An 18,255-nucleotide genomic window follows, 5' to 3' on the forward strand; every position below is an offset into this window, starting at 1 on the left:
CTGTGTAGTTTTGGCTAGTGATGTAGTTTTGGCAGGTGATATTTAGAGCTTTGTTTCTATTGAAGGAAATTCCTACCAGCCCATTCAGAGTTAAAGTGGATCCCTCGCATGATGCCAGCAAAGTGAAAGCTGAAGGACCTGGGCTGAACAAAACTGGTGAGAACTCTGTTGAGATGGTGTGGACTGGGAGGGGCTCTTTCAGGGTAGCCTGAGCATTGCTGGGATGCAGTGATGCAGTGCTGGATACAGTGGGGATGGGGACTGCCAGACAATTGGGAATGACTCTTTTCCCTTGGCATTTTGCTTGGCTGGGCTTTATAGGTACTGCATGCTTTCTGGGAAGAGTTTGTGTACAAGCTCAGCATAAATTACAATTCACATTTTTTCTTCAGGTGTGGAAAATGGCAAGCCCACACACTTCACTGTGTTCACCAAGGGAGCTGGAAAAGCACCGCTGGATGTGCAGTTCAGCAGCCCGATGCCAGGAGAGGCAGTGGCCGATCTGGATATCATTGACAACTATGATTATTCCCACACTGTTAGATACACTCCAGCACAGCAGGTAGGTCCAAACCCTGTAGAAATACAAGAGTGAACAGCTCATGATGCCTTATTACTGTGATGTCCCTTTTTCATACCCATGCACAAAGGAATGAGCAGATAAACTTAGCAGAGTGTCCTGTTCCCCAGGATCTCTAAAGCCTATAGGGCAGTTGGAGCTGGAAAGCAGTAATACAGTTTTCTGGTGTAGTTATTGATAGCTTGTCACTGTTTTCTTTTCTGGGAACAAGTGAGATTGTGAAGCAGTAGTGTGTAGTGCATGTTGTCATTCTGCACCTTATCAGTCAGAGGGAAGGTGGCAATCCTTCTTGGGGTCTGAAACAGAGCTGGCTGCTGCACCAGTTGCTGTGGGCTACCACAGTCCTGCCAAGTTGGGTCTGTAGTGCACCATCTCTCAGCAAGCTGCTGTTGTTGAAGGAGCTGTAGGGCAAACCAGAGCAGGGACAAGGAGCACAGTGTTTGGGTGATGGTACAGCAGCTCCCTAGGAGAAAAGCAAACACGTTGTTGCTGATGAGGGAAGCTGGGCTGCAGATTAAATGCATCCAAGTATTTGTGTGTATTTGAGGTTTGCCCTTGTATTAGGAAAAGATTCAGTCTAACTTGCTTTGGATCACAGACAGATCTTCCCAGCAATACCATTAGCAGCTTCCACTTTCAGCTATTTAATAGCTAGAAGTGTGTTCCCTCGTGCTGTGCTTGTGTGTTTGCAAAGGGCCATTAATGCCAGAACACAGGAATCTCATGTATTTCTGAAGATGTAGGTGCTGTAGTGTTGAGATCAAGAGGAGATTGGACGTGGCACTTGGTGCCATGGTCTAGTCATGGAGTCTGTGTTGACAGGTTGGACTTCATGATCCTCGAGGTCATTTCCAACCTTAGTTATACTGTGATACTGTGATCAATGTTTTGCTGCTAAACAGACATGAGCTACTCAGTCATCTGCACTAACTTCCTTGAACGTAGCTGTACAAAAATGGATTGATATGGAGAACTGCAGCATTAATGGTCTGATGGTGGTGGATTAGCATTCTTGGAAGTACTGTAGAACTAGTGTTTGTTTTCAGATAAAGCAGTTGCATGATCTCAGGATGTGGCTGGCATGCCTGTTTGGAGAAGCTTTGGCTTGTTCAGCCAGGGTTGGTATGCAGAAGCAAAGTCATCTGAACTCTGCATGCGTGTGTGTGAGTAGTACCAGATTGCTGCTTTGCTGAGAAGCGGTGGTGAAACAAGCCAGGACTCCCAAACTAGGTCTCTTGCCTGGAGGAGTACCTTGAGTCATAGTGGCGCTGTAGACTTAGAGGAGATACTCCCAGATAGCAGTGGCAGGAAAGCAATTGTTAGAAAGAGATGAAAATAGGCTGCACAGTAATTCAAGTGGCCTTATGGTCCTTCGTGTCTATAAGCGTGCAGGTCGTTTGTGGACCTTGTCTTTCTCTGTTTCATAAGCAGCGGTTTACAAATGAAACTCTGGACTCTTCAGAGTGGGGGGAGGACAGGCGAGGTAGTTAAATTCCTGAGGGACCACGTCAGCAGCAGAGGAGCCTTGGTTTAGTGCTGTTTACTCAGCCTTATCTATCTCGCGGTGTTGCTACAGCTACCCGTGTGTGTGTTTTCTAAAAACAACCAAGAATAATCATGGAAGCTATTCACTAGCTTGTGTGAAACATCCATGATTATTTCACTTGGGAGCTGAGCTGGCCAAGAATGAAAAGTAAGCAAACAGTGAATATAGCTAAAATATGGACTGTGGTAGGAGAGAATAAAAGGAGCACACATTGTGGGCTGGAGCTTGCCATGGCTGTGCAGTATTACAGCCAAAATACACAGGAGTATTAATCTTTCTGACTTGTGGAGCTTAAAACCTTGGTATTTCAGATGCTGTAATAATAAGGCCCCTTTGCAGGCTTGGCTTTGGCCTGGCCTCTTCATGCAGTGGAAGGGGATACCTGGTCTGGAGCGCTGGGACATTGAGCCATCAAGCCTGAGCACTGGAAGGGTGGAAGTAAGCCTGAGATGGAGGTTTTGCCAGGCAACTTGAATATAGTCTTAATTAAACATTGGCAAGAACTGTCTTTTTCTGTCTTCTTGCATTAAATAAAAACTCTGTAATGCTGTGAAAGGCTGCAATGGGATGAGAGCTTCGGAGTCCATGAACTACTAAGTTTGTCTGTGGTCAGCTAAAATGGATCAGATGAAGTGGTTATGTACTGTTTGGATGGTAGTGCATCCTTATGCAGTGGGGAGCTGAGCTAACTAGTGAATTCTCCAACCAGGGTCCAATGAAGATTTTGGTAACTTATGGTGGTGATCCCATTCCTAAAAGCCCTTTCACTGTTGGTGTTGCTGCTCCGCTGGACCTAAGCAAAGTTAAACTCAACGGACTTGAAAACAGTAAGTACCTTTGGGCTGGAAGCCCCCATAGACTGCCTCTGAAATGTCTCCTGAATCTGGGTAATGGCTAACGTGTCCTGATGGAACAGAAATGGGCAGAACAATTTTTTTAATGTTATGGTTAGGCATCAAACAATTCCAGCTTTATAGCTTGACCACTTTGACTTAGCTATTCCTCTTCAAGACTTTGTTTTCTAGAAGTGGAAGAGCTTAGGGCTGTGAAACTTAATTGCCTTTGATACTGTCATGCCATGTCTTACAGGCTTGTTTAGTGCCATAGCTTTGTAGCTCTAACTAACCAAAGCACCTGGTGGTTTTTTTCATACTGGTTTGCAGATTTGGTTGGGTTTTTTTGCTTGCAGAGGGATGCAGACCAGGCAGGGCTGCTTCACTGATTGCTTCCATGGTGGCGTGTGCGTGAGCTATTTCTTGGACACTGTCTGATGTTGAGTACTTAATGTAGTAATATGGGTTTTGTCTTTTTCAGGAGTAGAAGTAGGGAAGGATCAGGAGTTTGTAATTGACACCAAAGGAGCTGGTGGGCAGGGTAAACTGGATGTTAATATTTCCAGTCCTATGAGAAAAGCTGTGCCATGTCTGGTGGAACCAGTTCTGGGTAAAGAGTGCAGCACTGCAAAGTACATCCCAAGGGAAGAAGGATTGTATGTGGTGGATGTGAGTTATGATGGCAACCCAATTCCAGGAAGCCCCTTTACTGTAGAGGCCACACTACCTCCAGACCCTTCCAAGGTAAGCGAATGATTTAAGGTTGTAATAGCAACTGATGCCTGAAAACTGAATTGTGGACTATTGCATGAGACTTGGCTCTGGTTTTGGCCAAACCAGACCCAGGAACATAGGAACAACCTTACTCAGAGTGCTGAGTTGTTCCTTTTGGGAGGCTTCATGACTCATTGAAGTCATTCTGTAACCCTGAACTAACAGTACTGCAAACATCCTGCACACCGTAGCAAATACAAGCATTGCTCCTAATTTAGTAGAAGTTGGCCTCATGAACATGTCAACTATATTAATTGAGACACTTCTTTCTGAAGAAAGGGATTTCAGGAAAAACTTATGTACAGCCACCAAATATTGTAGTATTTCTACTTCTTATATCCCGTGGCTATATATGAACAGCTATAATGAGGGTATGAATATCCCTGCTTGGAAATTTCTGTGGAGGAGAGATGCCAACTTTCCAGTGAAAGCAAGGGGAGCAGCTCAGGAGACATGGCGTTCTGTGTATTTTTAAGAGCTTGTTAATTGAGTCCCACATACAAACAAGTCTGACTAGGTAGTTTGTGCTGGCAATAACATGAAAAAAAGTGAGTTTATCTCAACTGTATGTTCTCTTCTAGGTAAAAGCTCACGGTCCAGGTCTTCGAGGGGGCCTTGTTGGAAAACCAGCCCAATTCACGATAGATACCAAAGGGGCAGGAACTGGAGGTTTGGGTTTGACAGTAGAAGGTCCATGTGAAGCTAAAATTGAATGCTCGGACAATGGTGATGGAACTTGCTCTGTCTCCTACCTCCCTACAAAGCCTGGAGAGTATTTTGTAAACATCCTCTTTGAAGAAGTTCACATTCCTGGTTCACCATTTAAGGCAGACATAGAAATGCCATTTGATGTCTCTAAAGTCGTTGCCACAGGCCCAGGTCTGGAACGTGGTAAAGTGGGTGAGGCAGGGCTGCTGAATGTCGACTGCACAGAGGCAGGTCCTGGGGACCTGCGGGTGGACATGGTGTCGGATACTGGTTCCAAAGCTGAGATCCAGATCGACGATAACAAGGACGGGACTTATGTCGTGACATACGTGCCGCTCTCAGCTGGCATGTACACCATCAAGATGAGATACGGAGGAGAACAAGTGCCTAAATTTCCAGCCCGAGTCAAAGTGGATCCAGCTGTGGACACAAGCAGAGTTAAAGTGTTTGGGCCAGGAGTGGAAGGGAAAGGTGAGGATAAATGTTACCAGAGTTTGTAGGACTTGTGGTCCTGTATTCTGAGCATTGAAAGCTGTAATAGCCTTGCATGTTTCCATGGTGACCCTTGAACAGGGGTGTTGCGGTATGTTCCCAAATGAGTTGTTTATCGTGCTGCTTCACAAAATGTTTTGTCATCGGAAATACTTGCAGTTCTTGAAGTGACTCTTCAAAATGTATCCTGCAGATGTCTTCCGAGAAGCTACAGCTGAGTTCACTGTCGACGCTCGACCTCTAACAAAGGCTGGTGGTGACCACATCAGGACTCAGGTCACGAGCCCGTCTGGCTCCCCTGCTGACTGTCTCATCCAAGACAATGCCGATGGAACCTATTCAGTGGAGTACACGCCATTTGAAAAGGGTAACCTCTGGGGCTTTTGTGTGCCCTTTTTTTTTCACTTGAGAAGGGAAAACAGAGCAAAGCAGCTGCTCTTACACTGTATTTGGCAAACTGCTGAGGTCTGCCAGGAACTTGCTGGCATCTTAGCAAGATTTTTGACAGCAGAGGAGGTAATTCTGTAGGAAGTAGCTGTATTTTAACCTGAACTGACTAATCTGGTAACTTGGCTTCAGAAGAAAAGTCTGTAGATGGCATCGTGGTTAGAAACTAGTGAAGTCTTGTGAAATACAGGAGGTGGCTCTTACTAGTATACTGATATTTAGGTCTGTATCATCTTGTAGAAGTCATGTTAAGTGATAAAAATATTTATGGAATTTGGGACGTGTTTTCCTATTCCAAACAGGCCCCCACACTGTCAGCGTAACGTATGACGGCGTCCCTGTGCCAAACAGTCCCTTCAGAGTGAATGTGACAGAGGGCTGCCATCCATCGCGTGTGAAGGCACAAGGACCTGGACTCAAAGAAGCTTTCACAAATCAGCCAAATGCGTTTTCAGTTGTCACCAGGTAACTGAGCCTCCTTGATCCATAAGGAAGTACCTGAGGGAGTGCAGTGGGCTGCGTGATGCAGCATGCTCAACACAGTACAAATATTTATAAAATTTGAAGTATTTCTAAAAATTGGAAAGCCAAGCTGTGCATTTCAGATTACTGTGTGCTACCTCATGCCTTACTGAGGACTTCGCTCTGTAGAGATTAGAGGTTGATAGCAATTGAGGATAAAAATGCAAGTAAGGTTATGCTGAGTGGCTTTGCATGCCAGAGCACCCTGAGGACTGGATATCGGAAGATCCTGTGTTTTCAGTGGGACAAAAATGGAGCCAGAGCATGTGAAGGCAACAAAGCTGTTGTTTGAAGCAGATGATTCTTACAATGTGTGGCTTCTCTTGCAGAGGGGCAGGCATTGGTGGCCTTGGAATAACTGTTGAAGGACCTTCAGAGTCTAAAATTAGCTGTAAAGATAACAAGGATGGGAGCTGCAGTGCCGAGTACGTTCCTTATGTTCCAGGAGACTATGATGTTAACATCACATATGGGGGAGAGCATGTTCCTGGTAAGTACTCTTGCTTTGTGGCTTTCAGAAGAGGGAAGGTGTTGAACTTGATACCTTGGCTGCATCTCACTTGTGTGAAGGCAAAGTTGAGGTTTTGGCTGCCTGCTTTTCTGGGGAATTCAAGCAGAAACAGTGATGGCATTTGTTGCGTATACCCAGCGTGGAAGTGTGGAATGCTTTGTGCTGTGATGTGGTAGTTTTGAGGAAGGCCTGCAGTTTCTTCTTGTTTATGAAGTAGCTTCTGTGGGGATGTGGAAGAGCCTCATCAAGGCTGTAGCACCCATACAGGGGAACAAGAGAGTAGGTACCGATGGGTAAATAAGTGGTTTATGTGTAAGTGGTACATAATACATTAGGTCAAGAAAATAACCCTTTTGTATGTGTATGCATCCAAGACTTCTCCAGTAACGTGGTCTAATGGGTGATCTTTATTTAGAATAAAACCTTTATTTAGAATAAACCAAACGGGTTGGAAGAGACCTTCAAGATCATCATGTCCAACCCATCAACCAATCCAACCCACCCAAATCTTATCATGGGGATTCTATAAAACACTGCATATTTTGTCTGCTGTGCCTTCTGCAGTGACCATTTGCTAAATCAGACCTTTGCCTGTGTATGCATCTGCACTGGTTGTTAAGCTAAGTGAAGTAGGTGCCAGATATGTATGACAGCCAGCAGTTCATGCTTAAAAGGATATTCTCCTTGATGTCAAAGATTAAATGCTCCTGAATGCCAGATACATTTTGCTGCAATGTTGAGGTACTTAGATGCTGTCATACTGGGTCTTCTTTCCTAGACTTTGTGAGTGAGCCCATTCTTTCCTCTTGGTCTCATCTCATTTATCAGCATACTGAATTTAGTAAAATGTGAAGGAAACCAATGCCTGTGTTGATGCTTCATTTGCACTTCTAGTTTCTTTCATGCTCTTTTCCTGAAGTGTGAGAAACAGGCCACAAATGAATCATTGACTAGACAGTGGTGATGTAGAAGCACCGCCATTACATTTCTGTCTTTCGCAGAAGCAAAGTAGTGGGGTTGGCATTCCTGCCTGAGATTAAGGGACAGTAATAAAAAAGCCCAAGGAAAAGACCTTTTGTTGTTCTGTAACTTTACTGTGGTGTTTAACATTTGCTGTGCTAACTTCTAGGCAGTCCTTTCAAGGTTCCTGTGAAGGATGTTGTGGATCCCAGCAAGGTGAAAATAGCAGGACCAGGTCTGGGAACAGCCATTCGAGCCAAAATCCCGCAGTCCTTCACCGTAGATACCAGCAAGGCAGGAGTAGCACCCCTCGAGGTGGTGGTGTCAGGACCCAGAGGTAAGAACCAAAATAATCCATCCAGCTGTGCTCCCATCTCTGCATTTGGATGGGTAAGGTACTCATGGCTCTGCTTGCAAAGGTGGTAATACCACCTGAATGAGCATTTTCCTCTGTTCCTGTTCATATGGCATATGCATCTTGACAACTGACCCATGTGTCATGCTGTAAAAGGAGAAAGGCTGTGTCCTAGACAGTCCTGCTTTGGGCAGTGTCTTTGGCTTTATCCTAGTCTGCAGAGCTGTGAGAACTGACATTAGTAACCACCACTGGTGAACAATTGTGCCTTAGATCTAGATATCAAAAACTAAATCCAAAGTCTCACACATGAGTGCTTACTTGGGAAACCCCTGTCACTGGGTTGCAGGAGTCTGAAACATGGCGGAACCCTTCAGCAGTCCCTAGAGAGCAGCAAGGCCCTCAAGTCATGGTGCTAGTGATGTTTGCATTAGCCCAGGAAGCTGTGTCTCAGTGCCACAGTATCTTGGCAGCAAGTACCTTATGACTGCAAGTCTGGCCTTGCTAGGAGGCAAGAGCTGCTTCCCCAGTTGAGTGTCAGGTCATGCTGGAGCAGGTGCCCTTCAGGTAACCCTTCTTTAATTTTAGTAGACGAGACGGATTCCCAGGGATGGCGCTCCCCAGTGAAAGCCGTTTCGGATTTCTTTAAAGGTGACTCAGGGGGTGACACTGAGATGGGTTTGCACTCCAAACTACTTGGCAATCTTAGCTCTTGGAAATCCAGTTCACAACAGCAAGAATCATCTGGATGAGGGAAAGGGAACCAGGCCTGTTGCTTTTAGGCTTTGCATGGCAACTATACATTTCCTCTGCTCTTGCTTTACTGCTAATCCACCTTGTGTTTTAGAGCCAACTTGTAATTGTGGACTGCTTTGTGTGTTGATCTGAACTGATGTGTCATGCAATCTGCTGTAGATTTAGCTTAATGCAAATGGAAATAATTGATCTTGCTGTCATAGAGCTTTGGCAGCTTGCAGGACTTTCCTGCCCAGGCAGTGAACCTGCCTTTCCAAATACCTGATTGTGAAAGACTCGGTTGGTGAATGCTACATGCCAGCTGGCTTTAGGGCTCAGTTCTGTGCAGTAAATCCCAGTAACAGTGTGTAATCTTGTCAATGGCAGTTCAGGCAGTGATCACCATTACTCATTTTCTTTCTTGAACGATCTTCAGTGTGTTTTGAGCAATTGCTCTTGACCTGGGCTGTACAGAAAAGCAGATTTTTCTCCAGTATTATCACGTGAAGCTTTTGTTTATAATGGGAAGATGGGAGCCCAGAGAGCAGTGGATAACTAATCTGAAGTCAATGGCTTTTAAGTACAAAATAAGACTGATCACTGATCCACACCCTTTGCCTTCATTCAAAACAATGAATTTGAAATTTAGCCTGTTGCAAACTGTATGAGTTGTGCGTCATGCAGCAAATGGCTGGTGTACAACTGAGTTCTAATGGTACAGATGAGAAAATATCCTGCTCTTGCCTTTTTAGGAGTTGTGGAGCCTGTCGACATAGTAGACAATGGAGATGGCACCCACACAGTAGTCTACACCCCTACTCAGGAGGGACCCTATATGATCTCTGTCAAATATGCTGATGAAGAGATTCCTCGCAGGTAAGGTGATGAAGATAAGCATAGAGGAACTACAAATTTAACAACTTGATTGTGCTCTCCCAGAACACAAACTCTGTTGAAGAGCTAACTGTAGTCCTTTCTGCTGAACCAGTGCAGCTCTTTGCATGACTTTGGAGTTCAGTGGTAGGCTGAGCATGTACTGCAGTAGCTATGAGCTATTGACTTAAGAGGAGGGTGCAATAATTGGTTTCTCTTTAAGTCCCTTCAAGGTGAAGGTGCTTCCTACATATGATGCCAGTAAAGTGACAGCAAGTGGACCAGGTCTCAGTTCCTATGGCATACCAGCCAGCCTGCCTGTGGAGTTTGCTGTGGATGCTAAGGATGCTGGGCAGGGACTTCTGGCTGTGCAGATCACTGTAAGTAACTACAAAACCAAACCAGAGTGGAAACACGTTGTGCTGGGTGGGTGCGAATGTGTCCCATCAGAAGAGTCCACAGCTGTATTCTGGTATACCCACTGGCCTGGACCCAGGGCTTGACTGTAAGGTCCAATACAGGAGAGTCTTGCACTCTGTGGGGCTCTTGATGATGCTGGGTCATCACCCATGCTATATTTGCCTAACCTTAGACTCCACAAGTGCCCCACATCAGATATTTTCTTATAAGATTATCAAAATGCTGGAATTTGAAATGGAGACAGCTGTCTAGCAGTGTAGTTCAGCAAGGCCATGAGATAACATCCACACTGAGCGTTGCACAATGATAACTTGACAAAGAAATCTCCCTACGGTTGCCAAAAGTCATAATCTGCTTAAGGAGATATTTGAGGAATGCTTTTGTTTGGCCCTTCCTGAAATTCTTGGTGCCTTGACTGTGGCCTCAGGAAGAAAGTCTCTGGATAGTAGGCCATAAAGCACATTTCTCAGCTCTGGCATGCCTAGGTCATGGTATGGCTGGTTGTACTTGTCCTTCTGCATTCTTGCTCCCCTGATGTCCTGTGGTCTGCTCGTATGCAGCAAAGCAGTTGCCCTTATTCTGGCATGCAGATGTGCTCTTAAAGGATCCAAAATGCTTACCAGAGCTGCTAACCTGTCCATAGCTGTGAAGTTCTAATTCCACAAGGCCTGCATTGGTGGGAGTGCATAGGTGATCCTCCTCACAGTATTTGTTTGTGTCTTGTTCTGAGCTGTTGCATGTCAAGTGTTTCATGAGCTTTCCTGTAAGAAATTAAACTCTTTGGTGCTCTACCTATAATCTCAAGTCCTTTGCAGCTTATGTTGTACCTCAGACATTGTGAAGTTGTAAGATACAGAATGGGGTCAACATGCCTGTAAACAGGCCTGGAAGACTTCCTAAAATGCTTCATGCTTTGCAGTTGATGAGTAGCACTGAAAGCTGAGGCTGGGAGTAGCTCTGTTTGAAACAGTATGAGTAGTGCTGATCTTGGCTGTAGTCAGGAAAGCATGATGTTGAAGTTCAGATCTGTATTGTTTGTGTTGCTAACTCTTGCATTCAGTGTAGCAGTATCAGGACTTGGATGCCTCATCCCAGAGTGGTGATGTCTAAGGCTGGGGGAAGCATTACAGGAGTCTGCCCTTTCAGGGAGCAGCTGGTCAGAGCTGCCCAGTGCTTTGTCAGGACAGAGCTGCACAGTCTGGCTCCTGATCTGTACCACAGGGACTTGAAGCATTCTTCATTTCCAGCATCAATAAGAGAATAAAATCTAAAACTTCTTACAATTAATATAAGGTTCATTAAAATGGCTTGCTGCATTTTATAAACTTTCTTAAAGGGTAATTATCACTTTGATTTTTCTAGACTGGTCTGGTACCTTCTTTTTCCTAATAGTCTGTTCCTGGTACTACTTCCTGCGTGAAATATAGTTAACCCTCAAAAAACTGCAGTTCTGTATCTGTCTGAGACTGACTGAAGACATTTGTAACTAACTTCATAATGCCTAAATCTTCTGGTTTGCATTTTCCTCAGGACCAGGAGGGCAAACCCAAGAGAGTGGACATTCATGACAACAAGGATGGCACTTACACAGTCACCTATGTTCCTGACAAAACCGGCCGCTACACGATTGGTGTGAAGTATGGTGGAGATGATATCCCATCCTCTCCCTATCGGATCCGGGCTTCTCCAGCTGGGGATGCCAGCAAGTGTTTGGCCACAGGTGAATTCTGGCTCCTCTGTTGCTGCTGTTTGTACTTGGTGTGAAGCTGCCTTCTGAGAATGGTACAGTTGATGTAGTGGATATAGCAGACTCTGGAGATGTGTAATCTGACAGCTCTTACCAGAGGGATTTTCCTAAAGATAAGGGAGGAATCTCTTGCAGTCTCTAGCAAAACCTCTCAAATTGTCTGGGCTGTTATGAACAGCCAGATAAAACTGGAATCTCATACTTACTATAGTCTAGGTAAATCCTGCTGAGAACTGCAGTGAGGTTGCTATAAAAAATAATGCATCAGCCCACGTTCACTGCATCATGTGTCTTGCACTGCAAGTGTTGCAGGAGGGTTTTCTTTCCAACCAAGAACAGAATTAATTATGAGGATGCAAATAGCTGGCTGTGTGTTTCTACATCAGCAAAGCCTGTTCAGGTTGGGTGTTACTGGTGAAAAATTCTTCTACTTTTCTGGCTGGCTGGCCAGGCTCTGAATAGACTTTGGGGAGGTGTGTATGGACAGAGATATCCTAAAGACAAGATGTTACTGCAACTCAAACATTATTACCTCAAAAATCAGTGCCGTGGTGTAGGGGGAAGGTCTCAAAATTTGTTGCTGTAGGAGCACACTTACAGCCTCAACCCTTACCTGTTCTCAGGATGGGTGATAATCATGCAGCTTTCAACTGGCCACCATGGCACTCTGCTACCTCCTAACCAGCCAGAGGCTGTGGCAGGGAGCAGAGGTGACCAGGAACTAGTTACAAGAATGCCACTGAATATTAAATCCTGTGAGATTTCAAGTAATAAATTAGGCAAGTCCGAATTGAACAGGGAAACAGTCTGTGGTTGTAGACCTGTGAGATTATCTGGGCACCATGCTGACTTGCCGTTGTGCAGCTGGAGCATACCTGGTGCCTTTTCATCAGCTGGCTGCTTTCAAGCCTGCATAAAGCAGAAATATATTCTGGCACAATGGAAAACAGAGTGGCAGTATCCCCTTTGCTTCAGAATTTGTTTAGAAAGGGCCTTAATGGCTGAATTTGATACTGTTGCAAGTAACTCAAGTCATTGACTAGTAAAATAACTGATGGTGATTGTCAGATGCTAGCTTAAATTTCCCCTTTCTGAGAAGTGCCTGACTGCTGTAAAGCTGAAATACAATCACTATAGGAGTAGGAGCTGGAATACTGTCAAGCTATTAAAACAGCAGGTTCATTGCCACTTGAAAATGAGCCTTTTACCTGGTGTAATAAGTGCTGGTCAAAACCGAGAGCATTAAGTATGTACTTCAAATGTGACTTAATAGTTCTCATTTAAACACACTGTTCTTGAGGCTGGATCAAATTGCTACAATTTGGGCATTGTTTCCCAATTTTTTTCTTTTGGGGTGTGGTGGAATGGTGGGAAATCATGTGTGGGAAATGTATGAGGAAGCAGCTGTGGTTGCTACTGTGCCCTTTTGTAAGTACTCTCACAGGGAGGTTTATATTAAAGTAGTGACAGCAGAGTCCTTGGCCAGGGCAGAAGGTAGTGCTTTTGATTCTGGTGAAGGAGGACAATAAGAGCATGGGCTAAGGCGTCGTTGCTTCAAACTTAGCTGCTCTTCCCCTCTGTTCTCATTCAGCCTTTCTGATTGCAGAGGAGGAAAGCTGCTTGTCAGCTTTTGCCACTATGCTGTCCAACACTACAAATGTCCTTTTATTGTACATCAGCTCCCAAAAATCACTTCTGTGGGTTCCTGGGACAGGTGTTTTGTTGCTGGGCTTCCCAGGCCCCTTGCAGTCAGCCTGCCTGGGAAAACTGCTCTCTGAATGCGTTCTGTAATGAAAATTGCCTTGCAGGTCCTGGAATTGCACCCACTGTGAAGACCGGTGAGGAGGTTGGTTTTGTGGTAGATGCCAAATCAGCAGGGAAGGGAAAAGTGACGTGCACTGTCCTGACCCCAGACGGGACAGAAGCTGAAGCAGATGTTGTTGAGAACGAGGATGGGACTTACGATATCTTCTACACCGCCGCCAAACCAGGAACCTATGTGATTTATGTTCGCTTTGGTGGGGTGGACATTCCCAACAGTCCTTTCACCGTCATGGTAAGCCAGCTCTGCTCCCAAAATGCCTCCCACTCAGATTCCTGTTACCACATTTCTATCGAGTGATAGGTTAACTCTTTGTGTCAATGTTTGTTTAGTCATGTACTAAACTAGCAGGAGCTAATGAATCCTTGTTGCTTGCAAACCTTATTTTGAGCCGGCAGCACAGTTAAGTGAAGTGGGATAGAAGCCATTGGAGGATGAAGACTTGGCGTCTCTGAACTTTGCATTTCCTGACCATTAGTTCTTTTTATAAATGATGTAAGGGTAGTTGCAATCAGCCTCTATGGCTAATTACTTCAGCTGTTATCAGATACACTGCTCTGACTTGTCCATCCATCTCTCACTCTCTGTAATGTTGACCCCAAAATAAGGAACAGTCTGCTGACAGATCCCAGGGAGGGAGGCTGTTATGATTTGCAAGTGCTAGTTAAACTGTTATAGCCAAATTCCCCCTCCTAATTATGTTCAACATGCAGTACTTCAGCATGTTCAGGTTTAAAAAGCAAACAGAAATCCAGCCTCCCTGAGGAGCAGAGAAGGCGCCTCTCGAGGCTCACAGAAGCCTTTCATGTGAAGATCAGTTCTGTGTTAGCAAAACAAGTTTTGGCCTTGTAATCTTTAGTGAGGTGGCCTCTGTATCTTGGTCTGTTAAACCACATGGCCATGCTTGTGCTGAGTCTGTTTGGAATATATGGGTGTCTCCTTGGGACCAGGCACACTGTTTTTTCCTACCTGCCACACCGGCAGATCACTGCCAATGTCTCTGAAGTTTTTCATGAGGAAACTGACTTTCTTGGTTGCTGCTCAAAGCTCACCACAGGAAATGTCTCTTGAGGTTAGGGAGCCTGCTCCTGGCCAGCCAAAATTCCCACTTCACAGCTGACTGATGCAGTAGGTGTTTGACTTGAGTGTCTCAGCTGGGGATGGAGAACAGTGCAGCAGCAGTATTCCTGTTTTCTCATTGGTTTCCTTAGCAGAGTCTTTCCATGCGTATGTTCTGAGTAGGTTATTTTGTTAGGGTGATGTGCCGTACGTAGAAGGGCAGGACAAGCTAGGGTGGCTGAGCCCAATGGAGCTGTGTTCATGAATGTGAGTCCTGGCTGCCCTTGTTGGGTTAAGTGGGGGAGATGGGAATTTGCAAGTCATCCTCTTGGCATGCCTGGTGGGAAGGGAGGCTGCGCCAGGGGAAAACGCATTTGGTGTCTTGACGACTCCATCCCAGCTATGAATCAGAAGAATGGCTTTGCAGCTATGAGTGGATGTGGGCTGGGTCATTCACCCAAGGGCATGAGCTGGGAGCAGCCTTCCCACGGCAGCAGACTCCCCAGCCTCCCAGTTTGTGCACCATGTTGCACAGTTCTTGGGGACATGCATCTTAGGTTAAAATCTTTCAGTTCTTTCCCTACCACAGTCCCATAAAAAGCAACTCTGAAATTTGATTCCAGCAGTGTTTGGGCACTGCTTTCAGCTTCCCTCCCAGGCTCCCAGCAGCGGCATGTTCTGGCTTTGTCCCTTTGCTGGGTTACTGGTGGCTTCCCGCTGTGTCCAATGCCTGTTTATACAGACAGTTTCCCAGCTCCCCAGTTGAATCCACATCCTTGTGGCAGTGAGAAGACTGGGAGGGCTGCATGTTGGGAGGAAGGTGTTGAGGAGCTGAAAGGAGCTCAATGTTCTGTACTGTGAAAGGTGGGAACACTTCTGTGACAGACCACCACCTAACCTGCCTTTACCCCTGCCCAGGCTGTAGATGCAGATGATGTCACCGTGCGGTCGCAGGAGCCAGTGGGCACCTCCCCCCCTGGATTTCGCCCTTGGGTACACAATTTTTACATTTTTCAGCTGTTTTTCTCCCATCTGTGTTCCATTTCAGATGACATCCTGCTTCTTGGGACTGCTTGAATTGCTCTGGTCACTGTGTTCATTCTTTCTGTTTGATCAATTACTCTTGGGATCCAGACCTTGTTTTCACTTTGCTGCTTGAAGGGAGTCTTCAAATAAACTCTCATTTAAACATGAGGAGGATCATTACACCTACAGCTTCTACTTCTTCAATGTCTGCTGTTGGCAAAAGCAACCTGAGCACATGGCTTTTTCTCAGTAAAACACACAGTGTCTCGAGTCCAGTGTCACATTGTGAAATCCGTTCCTTTCATCCATTTTATGTCGCAACCACTCTGCCCCACTCAGAAATCACTTTCTCTTCCAGGCCTTAAGCAACTAAATCCTTTCAGATGGAGCCACTTTGGGTCTTGTGTGTGCTACATTGTCTTCCATCCCTTTGTGTTCCATTTTTATCTCTTTTTTTTCCAGCATGTCTTCCATTCGCACCGTGTGTGATTCACTCTGCTCTGTGGTGTGGTGGTGTTACTGAGGAGAGCTCAGCCAGATGCTGCTCTGGTTGAGCCCAGTCCTGTGGCTGGCTGCAATAATCACCACCCGCTCTCTTCTGCTTTTGCTCACAATGGCATTGCTCAGTGCTCATTTGGGTCTGATATCCTTTTTCAAATGTCCCAATCTTCTGCTTCCTTTAGGTCACGGAAGAAGCTTATGTCCCAGTTGGAGACATGAATGGCATGGGGTTCAGGCCCTTCGATATGGTTATCCCTTTTGCTGTAAGGAAAGGAGAAATAACAGGTACCTGGAGTGTGTGTGGCCTTTTGGGGAGGCTTTGCTTTTTGTTAGCATGTTTTTCTGTTTGCAGCTAACAGTCTGGGTGGTCTAGACCACAGTGTGTGGGGGGGAGGATTGTATCCTGCTAGCAACTTAGTTGTTTAATTTGACATGAAGTGGTGCCCGCTGAGGATGAGTAGGCTACACCCTGCTGATGGTTTGAGTTAAGTAAAGAGATTCTTGGTGCTGCTCAGTTAGGCTATGAGCTACCCCACTGTTGGTACTCTTCACCTCTGGAGCAGGTACATGCATCCTTGATAAACACCATTATTTACATTGTACAGATGCTGCAGAACAGTCTAATCATGCATTCCTATCACATTCTTTCACCAAAGCAGGCAACCCTTCTTCCCCAGGTCTGGCAGCTGAAAGCATCTCCCCAGCAACATCCTAGATGCACTAAGCTCCTGAACATAACAGACTATGTCCCTTCCTGCTCTCTAGCTCAGCAGTCTCACCCCAAGCCCTGGTCTGTCCCTGTTGAGGGGTCAGTCAATCTTTCCTTTTCCAAAGAGCTGCAGGAGAGGGATTGTCTTGCAATGAGGTGCTTTTCCTGGGGCTTGCCGCGGAAATTTCAGTGGCTGAAGCAAACAGTCCTTCCTGTGGAGTTTGTAAGGTCACAGGACTGTTTGCCAGATGTCTACTGCTGTGTGGTATTCTTGTAGCTTAAGTAGAAAACATGTCTGGTTAGTGTTCCCATTAGTCTCCTATTTGTGCCTGTGGGTAAGGAGTTTAACAATTTTAAATTCTTGTTTGAAATGGAAATGGCTAGACAATTCCCTGTGAGTGGGAGAGGGGGAGCAGGCAGCTTCTCCCCCTGTAACTCTTGGGTGGCTTTTTGTAGGTGAAGTGCTCATGCCCTCTGGAAAGACTGATACGCCTGATATTGTGGATAACAAAGATGGCACGGTGACAGTGAGATATGCTCCTACTGAGGTTGGGCTGCATGAAATGCACATCAAATATATGGGAAAGCACATCCCAGGTGAGTCTGACAAACTGGGTGACACAAATCCGAGTGCAGCACCCTGCTGATGCTTTTGCTATCTGTGAAGCATAGTTGTATACACTGCAGTAAGAGCTGCTCAGGACCTCTTGCCATTTAGCAGCAGTTTATCTGTAAGCAGTCCAGAAGGAAACTAAAGCAAAGAAGTAAGTGCTGGCATATGTGAGCTTCCATTGTGGTTTAATAGTACCAGCCAGGCTTAAAATGGATTTTGGTTTTGGGATCTGGCTTTTGTGGCATCTTATTATGAAGAAGAAACGTACAATTTTCAAACTGCCATTTTTTTTCAGGCTGAAATTTACTACCATGGTGCTCAAGTAAACTAGTGGTTACAGTACACATTTATTTTCAAAATGGCATTGGCATAAAAATCTCTGCATTGTGGGGAGGACTCAATGGCTAAAACACTATAGTTACTCTTTCCATCTCATTGCAACAAAATAAAATGCACATGCACATTATGCTGTAATTTTACTTTCTTCCTGACTGCTGCTTAACAAACAGAAACCACTGCCTTTCATTCCCTTTTTCTTCTATTCATTGTCCTTACTTCACCAGCTCCTGCAGCTCCCTAGACAAAGCTCTCCCTTGCCTGGAGGCTGGGGCTGCCCTGAGGTTCTCCCAGCCAGTGTGCTGGCTGTGTGGAGCTGGAGCAAAACCAGACAGATCTGTAGAAGAATCTGTAGACATAAGACAAAACCTTCACTGGGTTGCTGGTCCTGTTGGTGTAAGACACAGGAAAGCTTTGGCTGAAGTAGGGAGCTCAGTGTGTGGTGTGACTTCAGTATCTTCATGACTTGTATGGATGTAGCACTGACCTAAGTGCCAAATGGGCAGATATGGTGGTTCCGTAAGACTGTTACCCTGCACCTGAGCAGAAGGATGGGTGTGCTGTAATGCTTTCTTCTTGAAGGCTATTGTGAATCAAGCTTGCTCTGGTCTCAGCTGCAAGATAGAATAGAATAGAATAGACCCAGGTTGGAAGAGACTTTCAAGACCATCGCGTCCAACCTATCA

At 45.5% G+C, this 18,255-nt stretch overlaps 1 protein-coding gene across 3 annotated transcripts in view; it reads left to right on the plus strand.

Annotated features, from left to right (window-relative positions):
• FLNB (filamin B) overlaps nt 1-18,255 on the plus strand; it is a 75,100-nt gene that overhangs the window by 40,374 nt on the left and 16,471 nt on the right. For 2 of the 3 annotated variants that reach the window (XM_068163743.1, XM_068163745.1), the window contains exons 17-32: nt 66-156; nt 393-562; nt 2,836-2,953; nt 3,441-3,703; nt 4,315-4,912; nt 5,127-5,300; nt 5,683-5,845; nt 6,232-6,392; nt 7,543-7,710; nt 9,216-9,339; nt 9,560-9,716; nt 11,287-11,476; nt 13,312-13,559; nt 15,303-15,377; nt 16,094-16,196; nt 17,077-17,217. In XM_068163743.1, the coding sequence (XP_068019844.1) occupies nt 66-156; nt 393-562; nt 2,836-2,953; nt 3,441-3,703; nt 4,315-4,912; nt 5,127-5,300; nt 5,683-5,845; nt 6,232-6,392; nt 7,543-7,710; nt 9,216-9,339; nt 9,560-9,716; nt 11,287-11,476; nt 13,312-13,559; nt 15,303-15,377; nt 16,094-16,196; nt 17,077-17,217 (2,944 nt within the window). The remainder of the gene's footprint in view (nt 1-65; nt 157-392; nt 563-2,835; nt 2,954-3,440; nt 3,704-4,314; nt 4,913-5,126; nt 5,301-5,682; nt 5,846-6,231; nt 6,393-7,542; nt 7,711-9,215; nt 9,340-9,559; nt 9,717-11,286; nt 11,477-13,311; nt 13,560-15,302; nt 15,378-16,093; nt 16,197-17,076; nt 17,218-18,255) is intronic. The other variant, XM_068163744.1, reaches the window with a different exon arrangement.

Source organism: Melanerpes formicivorus, unplaced genomic scaffold, assembly GCF_026170545.1.
Source record: "Melanerpes formicivorus ecotype bairdi unplaced genomic scaffold, bMelFor1.0.p_v2 SCAF_74, whole genome shotgun sequence".
Lineage (NCBI taxonomy): Eukaryota > Metazoa > Chordata > Aves > Piciformes > Picidae > Melanerpes > Melanerpes formicivorus.